This window comes from Myxocyprinus asiaticus, chromosome 9 (genome assembly GCF_019703515.2).
Source record: "Myxocyprinus asiaticus isolate MX2 ecotype Aquarium Trade chromosome 9, UBuf_Myxa_2, whole genome shotgun sequence".
In the NCBI taxonomy this organism is placed as follows: Eukaryota; Metazoa; Chordata; class Actinopteri; order Cypriniformes; family Catostomidae; genus Myxocyprinus; species Myxocyprinus asiaticus.
This window is the reverse complement of record NC_059352.1, coordinates 39,513,059-39,534,532: the sequence shown is the minus strand read 5'-3', so window position 1 is coordinate 39,534,532 and position 21,474 is coordinate 39,513,059. Positions and strand designations below refer to the sequence as shown.

Below are 21,474 nucleotides of genomic sequence, written 5' to 3'. Positions count from 1 at the left end.
TTAGGGGATTTATTTTTTTTATTATTTTTATTTTTTTTTCAGGTAATGAGTGGAAGTGTGAGTGAGGAACATTTTATCAGCTGGCTACAATCAGAACCCCATCTGCTGTTATGGCTCTCCACTCTCTACAGACTTTCAGTGAGTGAGGCTGTACAGCACAGAGTCCGCTGCCATACCTGTAAAGAATTTCCTATCACTGGTCTCAGGTACGTGAGAGTGTTTTTGTGTTTTCCAGCATTGCCTTAGATCCTTGTTTGTAGTTTTTATTTAAGGGTATTACTGTTACATGACTCATTGTACATGAGCAGGTACTGTACATGATTTATAGTAGAGTGTTTGTCATTTGTATCATTTGCATTGGTGTTGATATGTATTCTTGTGCCTGGGAAGATGATATTGGTAAGACCTGGAATGACCTCCACAGGTATCGCTGTCTCAAGTGTCTGAATGTACACCTGTGCCAAAACTGCTTTCTGACTGAGAGACGCAGCAGGAAACACAAACCCTCTCATCATGTACTGGAGTACTGCACTCAGGTAATGCTCTCCAGGAATCAAATTATGTTTTACATACATAAATAAACATAGTGACCCCTAAAACCATTCGGACGCTTAAGTCACACATCAAAATATCTGAATGTCAATATAGTATAAAGTTTACAGTATAAAATATCAAGCCTAGAGGCAACTGCAAACAAATTATGTGAGACCTTTTCTCAGAACTAACCTTTTTATTTATTTATTAATTTGAGTCAACTGGTCTTAAAGGAATATTCCGGGTTTAATACAAGTTTAGCTCAATCGACAGCATTTGTGGCATATTATTGATTACCACAAAAAATTATTTCGGCTCGTCCGTCCTTTTCTTTAAAAAAAAAATTAAAATAGAGTTTACAGTGAGGAACTTACAATAGAAGTGAATGGGGCCAATTTCTGGAGAGTTAAAAGGCAGAAATGTGAAGCTTATAATTTTATAAAAGCACTTACATTAATTCTTATGTTAAAACTCATGTATTATTTGAGCTGTAAAGTTGTTTAAATCATAGTTTTTATAGTCATTTTAAGGTTTCCGTTATGGCGTTACATTGTCTCCGCATGAAGTGGTAAAATTGGCTGTAACTTTACACAGAAAAGGTTAGTAATCGACTTTATCACACTAAAATCATGTTAACAAGCATATTGTTTACATCTTGTGGCCATACTTTTGAAACAGTGAGTATTTTACTGTGTGTTTAAAACAGTTCGCTAATTGAAAATACGTAAGGAATAATTGACTCTGGCCCGTTGAAAAATAATGCACACCCGAAGTGGTAATGTGGTCACGACACGCAGCAGAATGTGTGTGTGTTTGAGGGATCGAAAGAGAGCAATATCTTAGTTACTGTCGTAACCTCCGTTCCCTGATGGAAGGAACGAGACGTTGTGTCGATGTAGTGACACTAGGGGTCGCTCTTGAGAGCCCCAAACACCTCTATTCTTTTGAGAAAAGGCCAATGAGAATTGGCGAGTGGAATTTGCATGCCACTCCCCCGGACATACGGGTATAAAAGGAGAAGGAATGCCCACTCTCATTCAGGTTTTGTGCTGCTGAAGAGCCGAGACAAGGTCCGGCCATTTCAGCGGCTAGTACAGCTTTGTGGCAAGAGGGACACAACGTCTCGTTTCCTCCATCAGGAAACGGAGGTTACGACAGTAACCAAGACGTTCCCCTTCTGTCACTCACTCAACGTTGTGTCGATGTAGTGACACTAGGGGTCCCTATAGAAAAACGCCATAACAGGTGAACCTTGTTACGTGAACTGCTGATGCAGGTGCAAGCAAGCTGCTGCGTGCGTAATAGCAGGTGCATCAGTCTGCACGTAACCTCCCCCAACACCCCAAAAAGACATCATGTAGTTCCCCACATCCCTGAGGGGGGGAAGCGACGTAACTAGCATGGGAGCAGGCCGTGCCAGCCGCGGCCTTTTCTCACTATGTTTTCTCTCCACAGAGTATTAGATCCGGCTGGGGCCATCTAACGCTATTATACGCATCGGGGAAGGTGTTCTTTTCCATTCCTATTCTTTCAGGGGGAAAAGACCCCGCGGAGACCACATCCTGCCCAAAGGGGAGGTCAACATATGGCAATATGACACGTGGGCTCACCAGCCGCACATGGAAGGGGCGCAGTGGTAGGTCCTGCCTCGAAGGGGAGGAGCTCTACAAACACGGTGGCCGGGGGCAGAGAGGGCCCTGCCCAAGGGAGACGCAGGTCCCCAGGGGCCAGCTGTGTGCCAGTGCATCTGTCCCGAGGGGGGCTCCCATCAGGGGCTACCAGAGCGGGCAGTGGGAGGATTCCCGGGAAGCGAACAGGTCTACCTGTGCTTTGCCGAATCGACTCCAAATCAGCTGGACCACCTGGGGGTGGAGTCTCCACTCTCCACTGAGTGTCGCCTGCCACGACAGCTCATCTGCTGTAGCATTGAGGCTGCCTGGGATGTAAATGTCTCGCAGTGACCTCAGCCACCGCTGACTCCAAAGGACGAGTTGCGACATGCGAAGAGAGCGTACGCCGCCTTGGCAATTTATGTATGCTACAGTCGCTGTGTTGTCCGACCTGACCAACACATGCTTGCCCCGGATCAACGGCAATAGCCTCCGCAGGGCGAGCAATACAACCAGCAACTCTAGGCAGTTGATGTGCCAACCCAGTTGCAGTCCTGTCCAGGAACCAGCGGCTGCGTGCCCGTTGCAAACGGCACCCCAGCCCAACTTGGAGGCGTCTGTGGTGACCACGATGCATCTGGACACCTGCTGTAGGGGAACTCCTGCCCGCAAAAACATGAGGTCTGTCCAAGGGCTGAATAAGTGGCGGCAGAGTGATGTGATAGCTATGCGATGTGTGCTGCGGCACCATGCCCACCTCGGGACTCGTGTCTGAAGCCAGTGCTGAAGTGGTCTCATATGCATTAATCCAAGCGGCGTGACCACCGCCGAGGAAGCCATATGCCCCAGGAGCCTCTGAAAATGTTTCAGTGGAACCGCTGTCCTCTGCCTGAATTAATTCGGAACCAGATGGGAGTAAATGAGCGTGCTGGGGAACGGGAGGTCCGCGGGGAATTATCTGGCGAGACCGCGCCCATTGAACTCCCCAAATTGCCTCCAGCGCCAGCCAGGCCGGCCTCACATCCATGGGTAGAAGGTGCAGCGCGGGGGGGGCTAGAGTGGCTTTCCCGCTTCGGAAGAAGGAAAGCCGCGACCACAACGTTGCCATGGTCATATTTTCGCAATGAGAACATGAACCATCCACAAACGCTGCCTCAGTGTGATCGCTGCCCAGATACGTGAGGCAGCGCCCGTGGCCGTCGGAGGCGGAAAGATAAAGACCGCATCCAGGAATCACACAAAGACGGAAAGACGCATCTTTAAAAAGACGTTCAACGTCAATATGTGTGCTCTAATAGAGAAAATATACTCTTTAGCAGGAATATACACTGTTTTAGTGCTGTTGAAGTGCCCAGGGGCGAAATCTACACTCATCGTGCAGAAAGAGAGAAAGCCGCTGGAAATGCGCCATATATCCAACAGCATACGCTTCTTAAGAGGTGAATGGAACAGCAATAGTATTCAGTTCACTGCTAGTACAACCGCTTGGCTCCGAAGAAAAAATCTGAATGAGAATGGGCATTCCTTCTCCTTTTATACCCTTATGTCCGGGGGGAGTGGCATGCAAATTCCACTCGCCAATTCTCATTGGCCTTTTCTCAAAAGAATAGAGGTGTTCGGGGCTCTCAAGAGCGACCCCTAGTGTCACTACATCGATACAGCGTCAAGTGAATGACAGAAGGGGAACTATAAGTGCTTTTCACCTATAGATATGTGAGGCTGATTAGGGTGAAATACATTGAAACATAACATTTATTTCAGATAATAGAAACTGTATTGAAAAAGTCGCGGGGATGCGGATCTATTTTTATGTATAATAAAGTATCTGCAAAGAACAACAATAAATGTAAGTCAGCACATTACAGCATAGATTTTGCGCCTTGCTGGGAAACAAGTGACTGAAAAGAAGCATCATAATGCAAATTTTGAGTTGATCAAAATAAAAGGTATAATTAAGAAAAACAGGTCCATATGAGATAACTGATAGAAACAGTTATGTGAAATAGTGTAATAATAATAATTATTATTATTATACAATATTGAATATCTTTGTGTCATGACTACAAAGTGGAAAAATCCCCAACAATATGAGGCATCTAAGTGGGGCAATCCCCCCTTCAGAAATGAATTTCAGGCCCTGATATAATACATAGTGTAAGTGTTTCATATGATTTCTGTTGTAATGCTGAGGGAAATGGTAAAGTAAACTAATTTCTTTTGAAAATCCTCTGCCAGTTTGCCAGTAAGAAAATTAGTAGCCTACCGTCTTACTTTTAGGAAAGTGCCAGGTAAAGGTGAAGGAAAAGAGGATTAGAGAAGGAATTTTTGAAGAGAGTGAGAAGAGTGATGTAAAGAGTGTGACCAAGGGCAGGTGTCCCTGTGCTGTGGAGTCAGCTGCAATAGTTCCTATATTCAATCATTGTTTACAAATGTTTGTTTAGTTCACTTTTATGCCACAGTGTCATCTACTGTATACAGTGTAGAAAAGAATGAACTCGTAACAGAAGACAATTAAAAACTATCAACTTTACATGCGTATCAGAATTTCATTGAGACATATTCAACAGAGTATGATATACCATAGTTCATCACATTACTACATTCACCATGGTCAAAATACATAACATCCAAATTGTCCCCCTTTTTTAAATCATAGATAAGTAGCATGTGAAATTTAAATTACATATTTACCACTAAACTAGAAATGTCCCCGTTTTTAACTTCAGAAATCTGGTAACCTTATTGTAAGTGCCTCACTTTGAGATGTTTTTTTTTTTTTCCTCCCCTTTTCTCCCCAATTTGGCATGCCCAATTCCCAATGCGCACTAGGTCCTCCTGGTGGCAGAGGACGAATCTCAGTTGCCTCCGCGTCTGAGACAGTCAATCCGCGCATCTTATCACGTGGCTTGTTTGTGCGTTACCGCGGAGACCTAGCGCGTGTGGAGGCTTCATGCTATTCTCCGCGGCATCCACGCACAGCTCACCACGCGTCCCACCGAGAGCAAGAACCACATTAGCGAGAACGTGACTCTACCCACCCTAGCAACAGGGCCAATTGGTTGCCTAGGAAGCCTGACTGGATTCACTCAGCACGCCCTGGATTTGAACTTGTGACTCTAGGTATGGTAGTCAGCGTCTTTACTTGCTAAGCTTCCCAGGCCCCCTTTTGTTTTTTTTTAAAGAAAAGGAGGGGCAAGTCAAAATTAATTTCTAAGGTAATCAACATTATGCCACAAATGCTGTTGATTGATCTTAACTTCTATTGAACCTGGAATATTATTTTTAAGATGAAGTATGTACTTCCCGCAACACTAGCACCAACGAATAGACTTGCAAAAATAAACAATGTTTTTTAACAGCTTTCTGAATAAGGTGTTGTTCAAACAGTCAGATAGCCCCGCTACCAACTCATACCACTGGTTGAGTAACATTGTTGGGGCGGGTCTCCCAAAAACAAACACAGGAATTTTTATAGTTCCACACAGACACAGTATTTGCAGTTTTAGAGAAAATGAATCTATGAATGGCTTACTTATAGTTGTCACTTCATATTAAGCTGGGTAAGAAGAAAATATTTCAACACCGAAAAAGTTACATACTTCAGCTTTAAGGTAATTTTTTAGTGGATGTCTGAAGTCAGCAATATTGGTAAATATCCAATATTAACTGATAAATTAAAAAAACAGGCCAACAATATCAGCTGATAACCGATATGGTGCCAATATATATTGTCCTCCCTAACGCAAACCGTTCAGCTTTGAAGTTTGTATTCTTTATATTGAGCCAAGAGGTCAATCTGTGACATTTAGATCCTCTTTTGTCTTGTTGTTATGGAAATTCTTAGGTTGGAGTTCACATAACTTTAGTGTTTTTTTTTTATGTGCTTGCATTCCCACTCTCCCACATTTCATGTGTATGATTAGATACAAATGGAGCAGTCTAATGTGACCGCACCTTTACTCTGACGGCCATAAAGTATTCAAATACTTTTTGTCAATATATCTAAAGTTATATATAAATAATTTGGAACATAACAAACTTCTTTCTGTGAAATGTTTGGCTTGAAAAGTGTGTTTGTGGCATATTTCTTAAAAATAAATGCCACTTGGTTTGATATTTTGTTACATAAAGCAAGGATATTCATACATTTTTAGTGTGGTTGGAGTGTTCAAATCCTTTTTGGGGCCACTGTATATAATACTCTAATATTAAATATACATTGGCAAGAAAAAGTATGTGAACCCTTTGTAATTACCTGCATTTACATATAAATTTGTCTGGTTTGAACTTCATCTAAGTTACAATAATGAACAAACACAATCTGTTTTAACTAATAACACACAAATTATTGTATTGTTCTTGTACATATTAAATACATCATTCAAACATTCACAGTGTAGGTTGGAAAAAGTATCTGAACCCCTAGGCTAATGACGTCAGCAAAAGCCAATTAGAGTCAGGAGTTGGCAAACCTAGCATACAGTTAATTAAATGAGATTGGAGGTGTGGGTAAGAGCTACTTTGATTTATTAAAGCACTCAAACATTTTGAGTTTGCTATTTACAAGTAGCTTCTGCTGATGTAGATCATGCCTCACAAAAAAAGAGATCTCAGAGGACCTACGGTCAAGAATCGTTGCTTTGCATTAAACTGGAAAATGTTACAAAGTTATCACAAAGAGCTTAGATATTTACTCTTTCCACAGTTAGACAAATTGTCTATAAATGGAGATGATTTAGTACTGTGGCTACTCTCCATAGAAGTGGCTGTCCAGCCAAGATGACTCAAAGGGCACAGTGCAGAATGATCTATGAGGTAAAAAAGAACCCTAGAGTGACAGCTGAAGACTTGAACGAATCATTGGAACTGGTTATCATCTCTGTTCATGAGTCTACTATACAAAAAACATTAAAAATGCATGGTGTCTATGGCAGGACACCACGAAGGAAACCGCTGCTTTCCAACAAAAACATTGCTGCTCCACAGCGCTACTGGGAAAATGTTTTGTGGACTGATGAAACTAAGGTTGAATTGTTTGAGAAGAACATGCAGCACTACGTATGCTGTAAAAAGGGCACTGCATACCAACATGAAAACATCATCCCAGTGGTTAGGGTTTATCAAGATATTCTACAGAATAATTTAAGGATGGCTGTGCACCAGCTGAAGCTCAGTAGAAGTTAGGTGATGCAGCAGGACAATGACCCTAAACATTGAAGTAAATCCACTACAGAATGGCTTCAAAAAATGAAAATTAACCTTTTGGAGTGGCCCAGTCAGAGCCCAAACCTTAACCCAACAGAGATGCTGTGGAATAACCTAGAGAGCCGTTCACACCAGACATCCTAAGAATATGGCTGAGCTGAAGCAGTTCTGTAAGAAAGAATGGTCCAAAATTCCTTCTGAACATTGTGCAGGTCTAATCCGCAGCTACCAGAAACACTTGGTTGAGGTTATTGCTGCCAAAGGAGGATCGGCCAGTTATTAATTCCATGGGTTTAACATACTTTTTCCATAGCACTGTGAATTTAATGGGATGTGATCAATAAAAATATGAAATATTATAATTGCTTGTATATTGTTAGCTTAAGCACATTGTGTTTGTCTATACTTGTGACATTGATGAAGATGAGATCACATTTTATGACCAATTAATACAGAAAACCAGCTAATTCCAAAGGGTTCACCTTCTTTTTTTTGCCACTTTTGCATTATAGAGTGTGTGTTATGATTTGTTTAGCCTTCCTGGAAAGAGTCAGTTGCATCACTGGCCTCCAGTGCTCGACGTGCTTTGCTGCCTCTATATCACACCCGGAGAGAGACAGAGAGGAAGAGAGCCCTGAGAGCAACATCCAGGGCAGAGTTGCAGTATAGGTACAGACGTATATGCATTTGTTTTTCTGTGTGTTGTATATAATAAACAGAGAACAAATATTACTTTTATGAAGCAAGTGAGCAAGCATACATGTATGACAGCATACAGATAATTAATATGTATGTGCATATGCAGTGCACCTTCTCCAGTGCTACAGTCAGTAGAAGCTCCTGACACAAGGGAAGCTCCAAGGTCTGAAACAGGTCCTTCTGATGCCCCTGCTGTGGTTACAGTAGAGTCTAAAGGTCTGCAGACAGAAGAGACCGAGATGGCTCAGGTGATTTACTTGCATTACAGTATATCTGAACAGAATAATACATGCATGTCCTTTGATGGTTTCTATTGCAAGCCGAATGAGCTTATAATCATGTGCAGGATCTGAATTATAAAATTCTATAATTCAGTTTTTCAGAAGTTAAAAATGCTAATTCTTGATAACAGCAATGGAAATACTGTTAGTGAAAATGCTAAGTTTTGATATCAGTAATTAGGTTTTCACTATTAAAATAGCTATTTCTTGATATAACAAATTATGTCATTATTTGAAATTGATATCTGCAACTACATTTTCACAATGAGCTGTAATTTACTCCTGTTTATCTTTAATTAATTTAATTGTAACTTTTAATTAATATATATATATATATATATATATATATATATATATATATATATATATATATAATATATATAGTATATATTATTATTATTATAGGTGTATATATACTAGTGCAAATGCCCATTCAATTAAATTACAACTAGTAAAAATGCTCATTTTTTATTTCTGTAATTAAGTTTTCACTTGTGGCAATGTTAATTCACATATCACATATTCACATATTACTCTTAATTTTATTGATATCTGAAAACCATATCTGAAATTAACATTGCCACTACTGAAAACAAAATTCCAGATATTAAATATTAATATCTAGTTGTATATTCATATTAATATCTAGCCTTTTTACTAGTTGTAATTCAATTGTTGACATCAGGAATGGATATTTGTACTAGTAACAATATAATTTGTGATATCAAAAATTACTTTTATTAGAAAGAAGTACGTAGCTGTTATATATATTTGGAAATCAAACTAGTACAAAATTAATTATACATATCTCTAATTGCATTTTGAACAGGAGTGAATGACAGATCATTGTGAAATTGTACTAGTAAAAAATTGCAGTTACAGATATAAAATATTATGGCCTTTACTAGTTGAAATTCCATTTTTAATATCAAGAATGTATATTTACAGTATTATTTAAGTAATGACGTCATTTTTTATATCAAGAATTAACATTTTTACTAATGCAGCATGATTCTGAGTGTGATAGTGCCTTTTATACAACAGTCTAACATACAAGTAAATAAATAAGCAGGGAACAACTAAGGACTGTGTGGAACTAATTTCTTACACCACATATTCAGGATCTGCTGTTGCTAGTTCAAAAGTGTGCCCAAGCCTCTGTTACTAATTCGAAAACCACCCTTTAGAAATAGTCACAAGACCTTCGGCTGTTTCTAACAAGTTATTGGTGAAACAAGGATGTGTGTGTATGAGAGAAAGAGCGACTGAATGTGTGATTACCTGCGTCTGTTGCAATGATTAACGGTAATGCTGCAGCTGTTAGCTTAACTTTATTCCTCAGCTGTAGTGTGGTAGTTTTCCATTCTGATTGTGGAGTGATGCTGCCATACAAGCTATAGAAATGATCCTATGAGTATTTCACACATGTTCAAGTGTTTTGTTGTCGGAGATAAAACATGGAGGGTGCCAGTTCTTGTATATTTCTTGGGGAACTCTTATTTTGACACTGACACAGAAAGCGTTCTATCCTCTGCCGTGTTGAAAGTTTACATCTACTTCTGAAACATGGGTATCAGGATGGCGCCCTGAGCGTGTATGATTACTCCATCTGTTGTGACTCTCAGCTGTGATCGGCAGTAATGCTCAAGCATTTAGTTTAACTCTAATTCTCAGCAATAGTGTAGTAGTAATCCTCGCGCACTGACTGACAATGCAGTGCCCTTTCGATTCAGTTCACTTGACCTTGCTGTAAGCATTATAGGGATTCCTTCTTAGGTGACCTGGTTGAAACCCTTATATAATCATACCAATCCTCTGATTGGCAATGGTGTTTGAGCCCCACCCCTTTAGACGTGCAGTTGGCCTATATAAGCGGGTGCTCAATCACCATTTCTTCAGAATTTGCTTCCTTCAAGACTGCAAACATCGTCTTCGTCTTGGAACCCTCTCTGCTTCACCATCGAGATACACTTACAGTGGACGGAACTTCTCGGCAAGCCGCGAACAGGACAACTCATCACCTGTATTGTACTGCCCGAATACCGCTATTGGATGGAAATCCCACCCCGCCCACCTCTCCAAGCCATGTCAGCTGACATCTGAACTGGATAGGAGAGCTTATACAGCAGCAGGCCAAGCTGGTTCAGCACTCCACAGCATGTCATTGCTCCAGGTTTTTTCAAGCCAATCTCCTCAAACAAATGGATGAGCAAGGCCCCCATCCAGAGCTGTTCAAAGAGCTCTGCACTGCTACAGATTTGGTGCTACGAGCCACGAAAGCTACCGCTCAGGCTATTAATAAAGCAATGAGCAACCTGGTGGTTCTGGACCGGCATATTTGGCTTACTCTCACAGAGATGCGTGACACAGAGAATGCCGCCCTCGTCGACACACCAGTGTCGCCCGATGGTCTTTTTGGCAACACTGTGAAGGCTTTTTTAGAGTGTTTCATCGTGGTGCAAAAGCAGTCCCAAGCAATGAAACAATTTCTGCCAAAGAGAAATATCACTTCCCCTTTCCCGGCACGCTCCCGATCTACTTCTGGTCAGTGCCCGGCAAAGAATCCATCCCTCACTGCCCCAACGCAGCCAAAAGCTACTACTGAGCCATCTGTGAAGCCACACAAACCATGGCCCAAGCGTAAGAACCCGCCATCTGAGCACAAACCATGCATCGACAGAAAAACCCCGGCCAAGCAGCAGAAATGGTCCTGACATGCCCAGCCCCATGAAGAGGAGCCCAGAGCTTGCCGTTATTCACGGCTCAGAGCCGAAGAAGGCTTAATTTAAGGCACACAGTGCTTCTCCCCTCTTTAGACATTTTTCAAAATGTTGCTTCTGTTTGTACTGCTCAAATAAAGAATTTTCTCACAAAAGAGAGAAAAGCGCCCGTTGTACAAACACGGGATGCTCACACGTTCTCAGAAAAAGGGACATTTCCTCTTCGTGCATCATACAACCCACACATTATTATCAACCACTTCCCTATGGTGAGCGGCGCTCTATCTCCTATAGCGAGCGAATCAATAAGCCCGCTCTCCCGCTGCGTGAATGCGTGGCAAGCCCTCATGGGCGTGTCAGATTGGGCTCCCCGCACGTTCACGAAATGTATCGATGCTGCGCTCGCCCCATTGAAAATGAACAATGTGCGTGTCTTTTATGGTGGCAGCATCTGCCGTCATACCATGAGACATGTACCACAGTGCATCTGGAGCCACAGGCGCATGCGCATTTTGGTAATTCGCCGCTGCCTGGCTACTCTAGCACCATGGACAACGCCGGCCATCTACCAACAGGGTGTTATGCTGGGTCAGATTTTCAGAAGGAAACTGGTGACCACAGATGCATCCAACACAGGTTAGGGCGCAGTGTGCGATGGACGCCCGACTTTTGGCACCTGGACAGGTGCCAACCGGGTGTGGCACATCAACCACCTAGAACTAATGGCTGTCTTTCTAGCTTTAAAGGCTTTTCATTCCCACATTGTGAATCACCACATTCTGATTTGTTCGGACAACATGGAAAGCGGAAGTCGACCTATTCACCTCTGCGGAGCCCCCTGGGCATGGATGCGTTGACCCAAATGGCTGTAGTCAGCAAAGTCAGAAAGGACAAGGAAACAGTTCTGTTAATTGTGCTGAAATGGCCCAATCAGTCCTGGATTCCGGAGATGATAGAAATAATAGATGGGCCTTCATGGGAAATATCGCTGAGGAGAGACCTCCTCTCTCAAGCGCAAGGCACGATTAGGCATCCCCAGCTGGAGCTGTGGAACCTACACGTGTGGCCCCTGAATGAAGCACATAGAACAAGTGTTTGAACCCCCCCTCGCCCTGATATGGTGCTGTCTTGGGACTTCAATGTGGTGCTCCAGACACTCACAAACTCCCTGTTCAAGCCATTGGAATCTGTTGAGTTGCAGGTGCTTTCCTTAAAGACTGCACTCCTATTGGCTTTGGCCTCATTTTGTTATTAACAATTTTATTGAATCCATTCATAAGACAAACAAACACAACATAAAATACGGAATCAATTATATACATTAAACTCCTCCCCCCGAACACCCCCCCCCCCCACCTGACACAAACACGCACAACAGTGCTCACCAACCATTAGAACATAAACAAATAAAAAATAAAAAAAAATAAAAAAAGTATACTTTCAAAAAACAACGAGAATGCACATACATGTCTAAACTACAAATCCCTCTCCACTGCCCCTCCCCGAGAACCCTCCAAAAAAGCCAAATATCCACCCCACTTCCTATCAAATAAATCCCATTTTCCCAGCCTTCTAAAAATCACCTCCTCGTATGCCACCACCCCGCCCATCTCCCCGCACCACTCCCGAAACAAGGGTGCCCCAGCTGACATCCATCCCCTGAGGATGATTTGTCTGCCGACCATAACTTCGGCTAGGAACCAACTTTTTAAATGACTATCCCCATATTAATGACCAGAAAGATACAGAGTCTGGGGCAAAATGAAAGTTGAGTGTTCAATACGTCACACATAAAGCTCTGAACCCTCAACCAAAATTTTTGGATCTTAAAACATCCCCAAAAAACATGGGTTGTGTCCCCGTCTTCTGATTCGCATCACCAGCAGGTGGGTGTGTCTTTAAGACCAAGCCTAGACAGTCTAGAGGGGGTCCAATAGACTCGATGTAAAATCTGAAATTGCATCAGATGCACTCTTGCATCTTTAGATGTAGACTTGACGTTTTTTAGAATCCTCCCTCCAATACCAAGTTTAAATCTTTCTCCCATTATCTCTTAAGAGAAGTTGAAGATCCGTCCCCCAGACTCTGAATTAACAGGGAGTAATACACTAATGCCTCATGACCTTTTCCAAAAGCAGTAATCACCACTTCCAGAGTATCTGCCACTTTAGGGTGGTGTATGCTACTCCCAAAAACAGTACAGTGCAGGTGGCACAGCTGTAAATACCTAAAGAACTGAGATCTGGGAATCCTAAAATGTTGAACCATATTTTCAAAGGATCTCAACACTCCACTCTCATATAGGTCACCGAGCTTATTAAAATCCCTCACAATCCACTCTGACCAGCAGAAAGGGGACTTATTAATACAGAATTTTGTGTTCAGCCATATGCTCGAGGCAACATTTAAATAAATGTTTAAATGAAAGCAAATTAAACACTATGGACACTTTTGTCCATACCGCATGCAAATGTGAGATAACAGAGTGTAACTTAACTTCTCCGGTTAGTTTAATAGAAAGGCTTTGCAATGGCAAAATAGGGGCAATAACTTCCTGTTCAATACAAAACCAGGGAGGGGCTCTCACAGGTGGAAGTGACCAATGAGCCAAATGAGACCGAATGCATAATAATAAAACAAAATCTTGGGTAGGCCTAGCCCACCTTTGTCAATCGGCCTATGTAACTTATTGAAATGTAATCTGGGACGCTTACCATTCCAAATGAAGGACTTCGCTATGCTATCAAATTACTTGAAATAAGAGAGGGGGACATCTACAGGGAGAGATTGTAGCAGGTAGTTGAATTTTGGAATACAATTCATTTTAATAACATTAACATTCCCAATCATAGATAAATGTAATGAAATCCACCTGCCCACATCGCTCGAAAACCTTTTTATTAAGGGGTCAAAATTAACTTGAACTAAATCACACAAATTTGCTGGGAATAAAATGCCCAAATAATTAGTGTCCTGTACTGGGCAGTATGCTGTCAGAGACAAAGCTTTGGATTTAGACCAATTGACTCTGTATCCTGAGAATTTAGAAAAGGAATTAATAATTCTTTGGAGGCAAGGCATAGATCTAGTGGGGTCGGAGATGAATAATAAAATATCATCTGTGTAAAGCAAAGGCTTATGCGCCATACCTCCCACCACCACCCCTGGAAAATCATCTTCCTTTCTTATCACAGCTGCAAATGGTTCCAGGGCAAGACAGAACAATAATGGGGAAAGAGGGCAACCCTGCCGGGTGCCCCTATCCAGAGTAAAATAATCTGAAATAAATCCATTTTTTGTACCGCCGCTACCGGGTGTCTATAAAGTAACTTAATCCATCCAATAAAAGTATTCCCAAACCCGTATATTTCCAAAATCTTAAAAAGATAATCCCATTCTACCATATCAAACTCTTTTCGGCGTCAAGTGAGATGGCAACAACCGGAGTCTGATCGTTCACCACTAACCACATAATATTGACGAAATGCATAATGTTATCAGAAGAGCTGCGGCCCCGAATAAACCCCACCTGAAGATTTTGGACAATATTTTTTACATCTAGCTAGATCAGGGAAATTGGACGGTAACTCTTACAATTGCTTGGATCTTAATCCTTTTTAAGAATCAGACTGATCCTGGCTTGTGTCATGGTTGTCAGAAGCTTTCCATTCTTTAATGATTCTGTATAAATTTCTAGCAAAAGTAGAGACAGTTCTGTAGCATAAGATTTAAAAAATTCAGCGGCAAAGCCATCTAGTCCTGGAGCTTGCCTATAGGCAAGGCCTTAATTACCTCGCCAAGCTCCTCCAATGTTATCTCAGAATCAAGAGAATTTTTTTGCTCCATCATCAGTTTAGGGAGTTCTAATTGTTCCTAAAAGTTTCTAATATCTTCATAAGTAGACGAAGATGTGGAACTATAGAGATCAAGATAGAATTCTTTAAAAGCATTATTAATATCAATGGCCGGGGTAAATATTTCTCCACCAGCAGATTTCACTGAGGGAATGGTAGAAAAAGACTCTCTCTGCTTTATATATCTGACCAGAAGTTTTCCTGCTTTGTCCCCTGACTCAATGTATGACTGTCTTGCCCTGAATAGCCAAAACTCCACCTTCCGCGACAAAATAGTATTATATCTGTATTTCAATCGGGTCAATTCTCTGAGGCCATCAGACAACATTCGGCGCTTCAGCTCTGCCTCTGCACTTTTAATATTCCCTACCAACTACACGAGTTCTCGTGCTTTGGATTTTTTGATGAATGAGGTATACTGTATGATCCGACCCCTAAGAACCGCCTTAAGTGCCTCCCAAGCCACACCCACAGAGGATACTGAGGACCAGTTGGTCTCCATATAAACATTGATTTCAGCCTTTAACATTTGTTGAAATTCAGGATTTTGCCAAAGAGATACCTTAAAGCACCAACTATATGATTTCTTTTTCTCTGTATGTGGCAACACCTTTAAACTCACCAGGGTGTGATCTGAGACTAAAATGTTTCCAATTGAGCAATCAACAACAGATGAAATGAGGGACTTAGATATATATATATATATAAAAAATCTATTCTAGAATAAATCTTATGGACTGATGAAAAAAATATATAGACCCTACCAGATGGGTTCAAAAGTCTCCAAATATCTGTAAGACCAAGATTTTTACACATCCTGTGAAGCATCACTGTTGCTCTAGGGGGTTTACACACTTTTGCTTCATTATGATCAAGGATTGAGTCCATCAAAAGATTAAAGTCTCCTCCCAATATTATATCATGAGGGTTGCCAGCGGCTTGCAACATCCCTTCAAGATCTATAAAAAAGCCCTGATCATCAGTGTTAGGTGCGTAAATATTAGCCAAAATCAACCTGTGCCCCTGAATTTCTGCTAAAACAATAATGACTCTTCCTAATTTATCTTTAATCTGACATTTGAATTGAAGATGCTTACTTAACAGTGTAATGACTCCCCTGCTCTTACTTGAGCCAGCACTAAAGAAAACATGTCCAACCCATATCTTCCCAAATTTTTCAGCTTCCTGTGGGGAAAGATGCGTTTCTTGAAGAAACACTATATCATATTATAGAGAAATAACCTTTCTTATGGCCTTCTTTTAATGGGGTGCCCCAACTCATTCACATTCCACATGGTAAGAGACAATCCACTCATATTAACATCTGACTTTGTGACATATTAGAAAAAATATATTGTGTGTCAAAAATCAAATAATAAAGACCACATTCCTACATTAGAGCAACAAACAAACCCCGAACTCACCCCCCCAAAACAAAACAGATAAAAGAAAAACGTGCACATTAACCCCGCGCACGACAGCGCCAACAACAGTCCATGTATGCCTACGAGAGTCCCCGTGACACTTTTGCCATCAGATTGCTCAAGTCTGATGCTTCTATACAAATTTTGTGAGACAGGCCTGTGACTCCTTATGCATAGATCTATTAAGTGTTATACCTCTGGGTATGTGACGTCACATAGTGCAGTGTGATGGGATACTGTTCCCCATAGTGCTGCTTACAGCAATGTTGAGTGAACGGAATTGAAAGGGAACGTCTCCGGTTACACATGTAACCTCAGTTCCCTGAGATGAAGGGAACGAGACTTTGGGAAAGCTGGCCGCACTACTAATTCAGAGTTTCAAGATACAAGTGACTCACTCTTGTCCCTCAGTCAGAAAATTCAGAAGAATTGGTGATTGAGCGCCTGCTTATATAGGCCAACTGCGCGCCTAAAGGGGCAGGGCTCAAACACCATTGCCAATCAGAGGATTGGCGTGATTGTATAAGGGTTTCAACCAGGTCATCTAAGAAGGACTCCCCATAGTGCTTACAGCAATGTCTCGTTCCCTTCATCAGGGAACCGAGGTTACATGTGTAACCGAAGACATTTGTCAACATCAGCTCAACTGGTTCATAGCAAGCACAGGTCTTTTGTCGCATACAACACAGAGATTCATGAAAATTCACATCTAGCTGCTCTACTATATCTGTACTGCTCTTACATGTTAGTTTGGAATGCCACGAACACAAGTGGAGGCATATAAACAGTAAAGCACCCAGTGCTGATGGTCTGATATATCAGCACTCTTGAAATGCCTCTTGTCTAATCAGACTGGAACTAACTGTTGTATTACAAAAATTTACATTTTCATTAGTAGTAATTCCATTGCTGACATCAAGAATGAGCATTTTAACTAGCAAAAATTTAATTATAGATACAGTATCTGTAATTCGTGTCCTGCACACGATTAAAAGTCAAAATTGTTTCACAATAGATGATCACAAGGAGGATTCTGGATGAGCGAGGCCCCGGGGCTCCAGCCCCTTTGTAGGCATTGTCGCAACTGTAAGATAAAATGTCCAAATAATGAGAATGTTTTTTTGTTTTTTTTTAAAGTCACAAAGTTGCAGTTAAACAATGTACAATGACTATAGTATACAACATCAAAGCTGCAAAAAAAGGGTTCAGAAGGCACAGCTTGTAAGTGCTGAGGAGGGGCCAGGAACAGATAACCTTTCTCATTTCTTCACTTATTTTGCATTATGCCAGTGGTCACAAATTTAAGCACTGTTCAACAATCTATATAAATTTTATATCTACAGTGGCTTGTTTCTAAGTGCTAGGCACAGCTGGCCTCTCAGCTGGAGACCCCTGACAGTCTGAGGCCTCTGGGTCTGGTCCGTAACCCTTCTTTGGATAAATACAGAAAACCTTGTGATAAATGATGACCTTGTGGATAATTTTTATGTTTATGGTTTTATAGAGAGAAACAGCTCTTCTCCAAAAAGATCTTAGTGTTACTCAGAAAGACATGAAGGATCTGCAGAGAGATAAATGGTAGGCCCTCTTTCATAATAACAGAGAAAACTTACATGCGTGTAACACCATTGTGTGTGTTTGAACCTAATGAACCCACTTTATGTATGTTTACAGTTGTGCTCAAAAGTTTGCATACCCTGGCAGAAATTGTGACATTTTGGCATTGATTTTGAAAATAGGACTGATCATGCAAACACATTTTTATTTAAGGATAGTGATCATATGAAGCCATTTATTATCATATAGTTGTTTGGCTCCTTTTTAAATCATAATGATAACAGAAATCACCCAAATGGCCCTGATCAAAAGTTTACATACCCTGGAATGTTTGGCCTTGTTACAGACACACAAGGTGACACACACAGGTTTAAATGGCAATTAAATTAATTAATTAATTTCCCACACCTGTGGCTTTTTAAATTGCAATTAGTGTCTGTGTATAAATAGTCAATGAGTTTGTTAGCTCTCACGTGGATGCACTGAGCAGGCTAGATACTGAGCCATGGGGAGCAGAAAAAAACTGTCAAAAGACCTGTGTAAAAAGGTAACTGAACTTTATAAAGATAACAAAGGATATAAAAAGATATCCAAAGCCTTGAAAATGCCGGTCAGTACTGTTCAATCACTTATTAAGAAGTGGAAAATTCGGGGATCTCTTTATACCAAGCCAAGGTCAGGTAGACCAAGAAAGATTTCAGCCACAACTGCCAGAAGAATTGTTCGGGATACAAAGAAAAACTGGTAACCTCAGGAGAAATACAGGCTGCTCTGGAAAAAGACGGTGTGGTTGTTGCAAGGAGCACAATACGACGATATTTGAACAAAAATGAGCTGCATGGTTGAGTTGCCAGAAAGAAGCTTTTACTCTGCCAATGCCACAAAAAAGCCCTGTTACAATATGCCCGACAACACCTTGACACGCCTCACAGCTTCTGGCACACTGTAATTTGGAGTGACGAGACCAAATTAGAGCTTTATAGTCTCAACTATAAGCGCTATGTTTGGAGAGGGGTCAACAAGGCCTATAGTGAAAAGAATACCATCCCCACTGTGAAGCATGGTGGTGGCTCACTGATGTTTTGGGGGGGGGGGGGGTGTGAGCTCTAAAGGCAGAGGGTATCTTGTGAAAGTTGATGGCAAGATGAATGCAGCATGTTTTCAGAAAATACTGGCAGACAATTTGCATTCTTCTGCATGAAAGCTGCGCATGGGACACTCTTGGGCTTTCCAGCATGACAATGACCCTAAGCACAAGGCCAAGTTGACCCTCCAGTGGTTACAGCAGAAAAAGGTGAAGGTTATGGAGTGGCCATCACAGTCTCCTGACCTTAATATCATCGAGCCACTCTGGGGAGATCTCAAACGTGCGGTTCATGCAAGACGACCAAAGACTTTGCATGACCTGGAAGCATTTTGCCAAGACGAATGGGCAGCTATACCACCTGCAATAATTTGTGGCCTCATAGACAACTATTACAAAAGACTGCACGCTGTCATTGATGCTAAAGGGGGCAATACACAGTATTAATGTCATGTTTATTCTGTTGGTTCATATTTTTCATGTCTTTTATTTTGAAAATCTAGTTCCTGTTGTCATGTCATGTGATTTCCTGTTCCCTCATGTGATCTTGTCATGTGTTTCCCCTGTTCATGTGTCTTGTTTTCATTGGTTCATTGTTTGATTACTTTGTTATTAGTCTTGTCTTTTCATTGGTTTAAGTTCATTTAGTCTTGTTATCTTGTTTATAGTTTAGTCTTGTCATTGGTCATCTTTGTCATGTGTTCTCCCATGTCCAAGCATTTAAGCCCTCATGTTTTCCATTGTCCTTCGTCAGGTATTGTGAATGTAACTTTGTTGTTTTGTCCTAGCCAAGTCATGTTCATGTTCATGTTCATGTTCATGTTCATGTTCATGTTCATGTTCATGTTCATGTTCATGTTCATGTTCATGTTCATGTTCATGTTTTATGCCAAATCAAGTCAAGTCAAGTTTTCATCAAAGTCAAGTTCATGTTTACGTTTAGTTCACATCTTTAGTCAGGGTTTTGGGATTCCACGTCTGTAAATAAAACTGCACTTGAGTTCATCACTCCTACATCATCGTCTCTTCGTCTGCCTGTTTCCAGCAACGTTACAATTAAGAACTAAGGGTATGCAAACTTTTGAAAAGGGGTCATTTAATTTTTTTCTTTGTTGCCATGTTTTGTTTTATGATTGTGCCATTCTGTTATAACCTACAGTTGAATATGAATCCAATAAGAAATAAAAGAAATGTGTTTTGCCTGCTCACTCATGTTTTCTTTAAAAATGGTACATATATTACCAATTCTCCAAGGGTATGCAAACTTGAGCACAACTGTATGTTAGCTTTTGAATTCATTTTTCTGTATTACTTCTTATTTAATTGGGCTTGTATGTTTTGGATTAATGTGATGATTAGGCTCTTGGAGAAAGAGTTTCAGGTATGGAGAGTTGCAGCCCAGTCAGAGCATGATTCACTGGAGGACAAATGCACAGATTTGAAGACCATGATGGAGACACTAAGCCAACATAACCAGCATCTGGAGGAAGAACTGGAAAGAGTCAGACATGTGAGATGGTGGAAGAACATGGCAGATATATTTTGAGAATGAGAGTGTGTGTGTGTGTGTGAAGGGGAGAGAAAGAGACAGCAGAATGTTCAGAATTGCATAATATTATATCTACTGCTTTTCAAAGAAAGAAGTATGGACTTATTTAGGGGCAAAAATTGGCCCTTGGAATTGATTTTCAGAGCCATTTTCTACCTTTAATATTTTTTTATAACCACATAACACACGTTGTCTATTTATGTCAAATAATTCAATTGAATGAATGAATGAATTACGTTTAAATATATTTTCAAACAGAACAATTACTCATTCAACAACAGTGTCCTCTGAGACAGCAAATACAAACATCTGACAGCTACAGTATGTCACTATGGTGTCAGCAGAGCCACTAAACCTGTAACTTGATAGTCCTGAATTAAAATAATATGAAACAAATAGATAACAAATAAAAAAGGGGGAAGGAGATCACTGCAGGGGCATTTTTGCCTGTGCATTAAAAATATCTGGAGAATTTTTGTCATCTAAAGGGATATTTCACCCAAAAATGAAAAATCTCTCATTTACTCACTCTCATGCCATCCCAGGTGTGTATGACTTTCTTTCTTCTGCTGAACACAAACAAAGATTTTTAGAAGAATATTTCAACTCTGTAGGTCCTTTCATTGCAAGTTAATGGTGACCAGAACTTTCAGGTTTCAAAAAACACATAAAGGCAGTATAAAAGTAATCCATAAGACTCAAGTGGTTAAATACTGTAGAATGTGGTTGTGAGAAACAGATAAATCTTTAAGTCCTTTTTATTTTCTTTTTTTTTTACTATAAATATCCACTTTCACATTCTGAATGTGGAGATTTATAGTAAAAAGGACTTATATACTGTATATATATAAATATACATATCTGTTTCTCACCCAAAGTGATTGCATAGTTTCAGAAGGCATAGATTTAACCACTGGAGTCATATGGATTACTTTTATGATGCCTTTATGTAATTTT

At 40.7% G+C, this 21,474-nt stretch overlaps 1 protein-coding gene across 1 annotated transcript in view; it reads left to right on the top strand.

Moving 5' to 3' along the window:
• Nucleotides 1–21,474, top strand: part of dytn (dystrotelin) — a 34,273-nt gene that overhangs the window by 7,936 nt on the left and 4,863 nt on the right. Inside the window, exons 7-12 of the mRNA XM_051706262.1 lie at nt 43–206; nt 425–536; nt 7,885–8,018; nt 8,155–8,296; nt 17,832–17,905; nt 20,328–20,478. Coding sequence (XP_051562222.1) covers nt 43–206; nt 425–536; nt 7,885–8,018; nt 8,155–8,296; nt 17,832–17,905; nt 20,328–20,478 — 777 coding nt within the window. The remainder of the gene's footprint in view (nt 1–42; nt 207–424; nt 537–7,884; nt 8,019–8,154; nt 8,297–17,831; nt 17,906–20,327; nt 20,479–21,474) is intronic.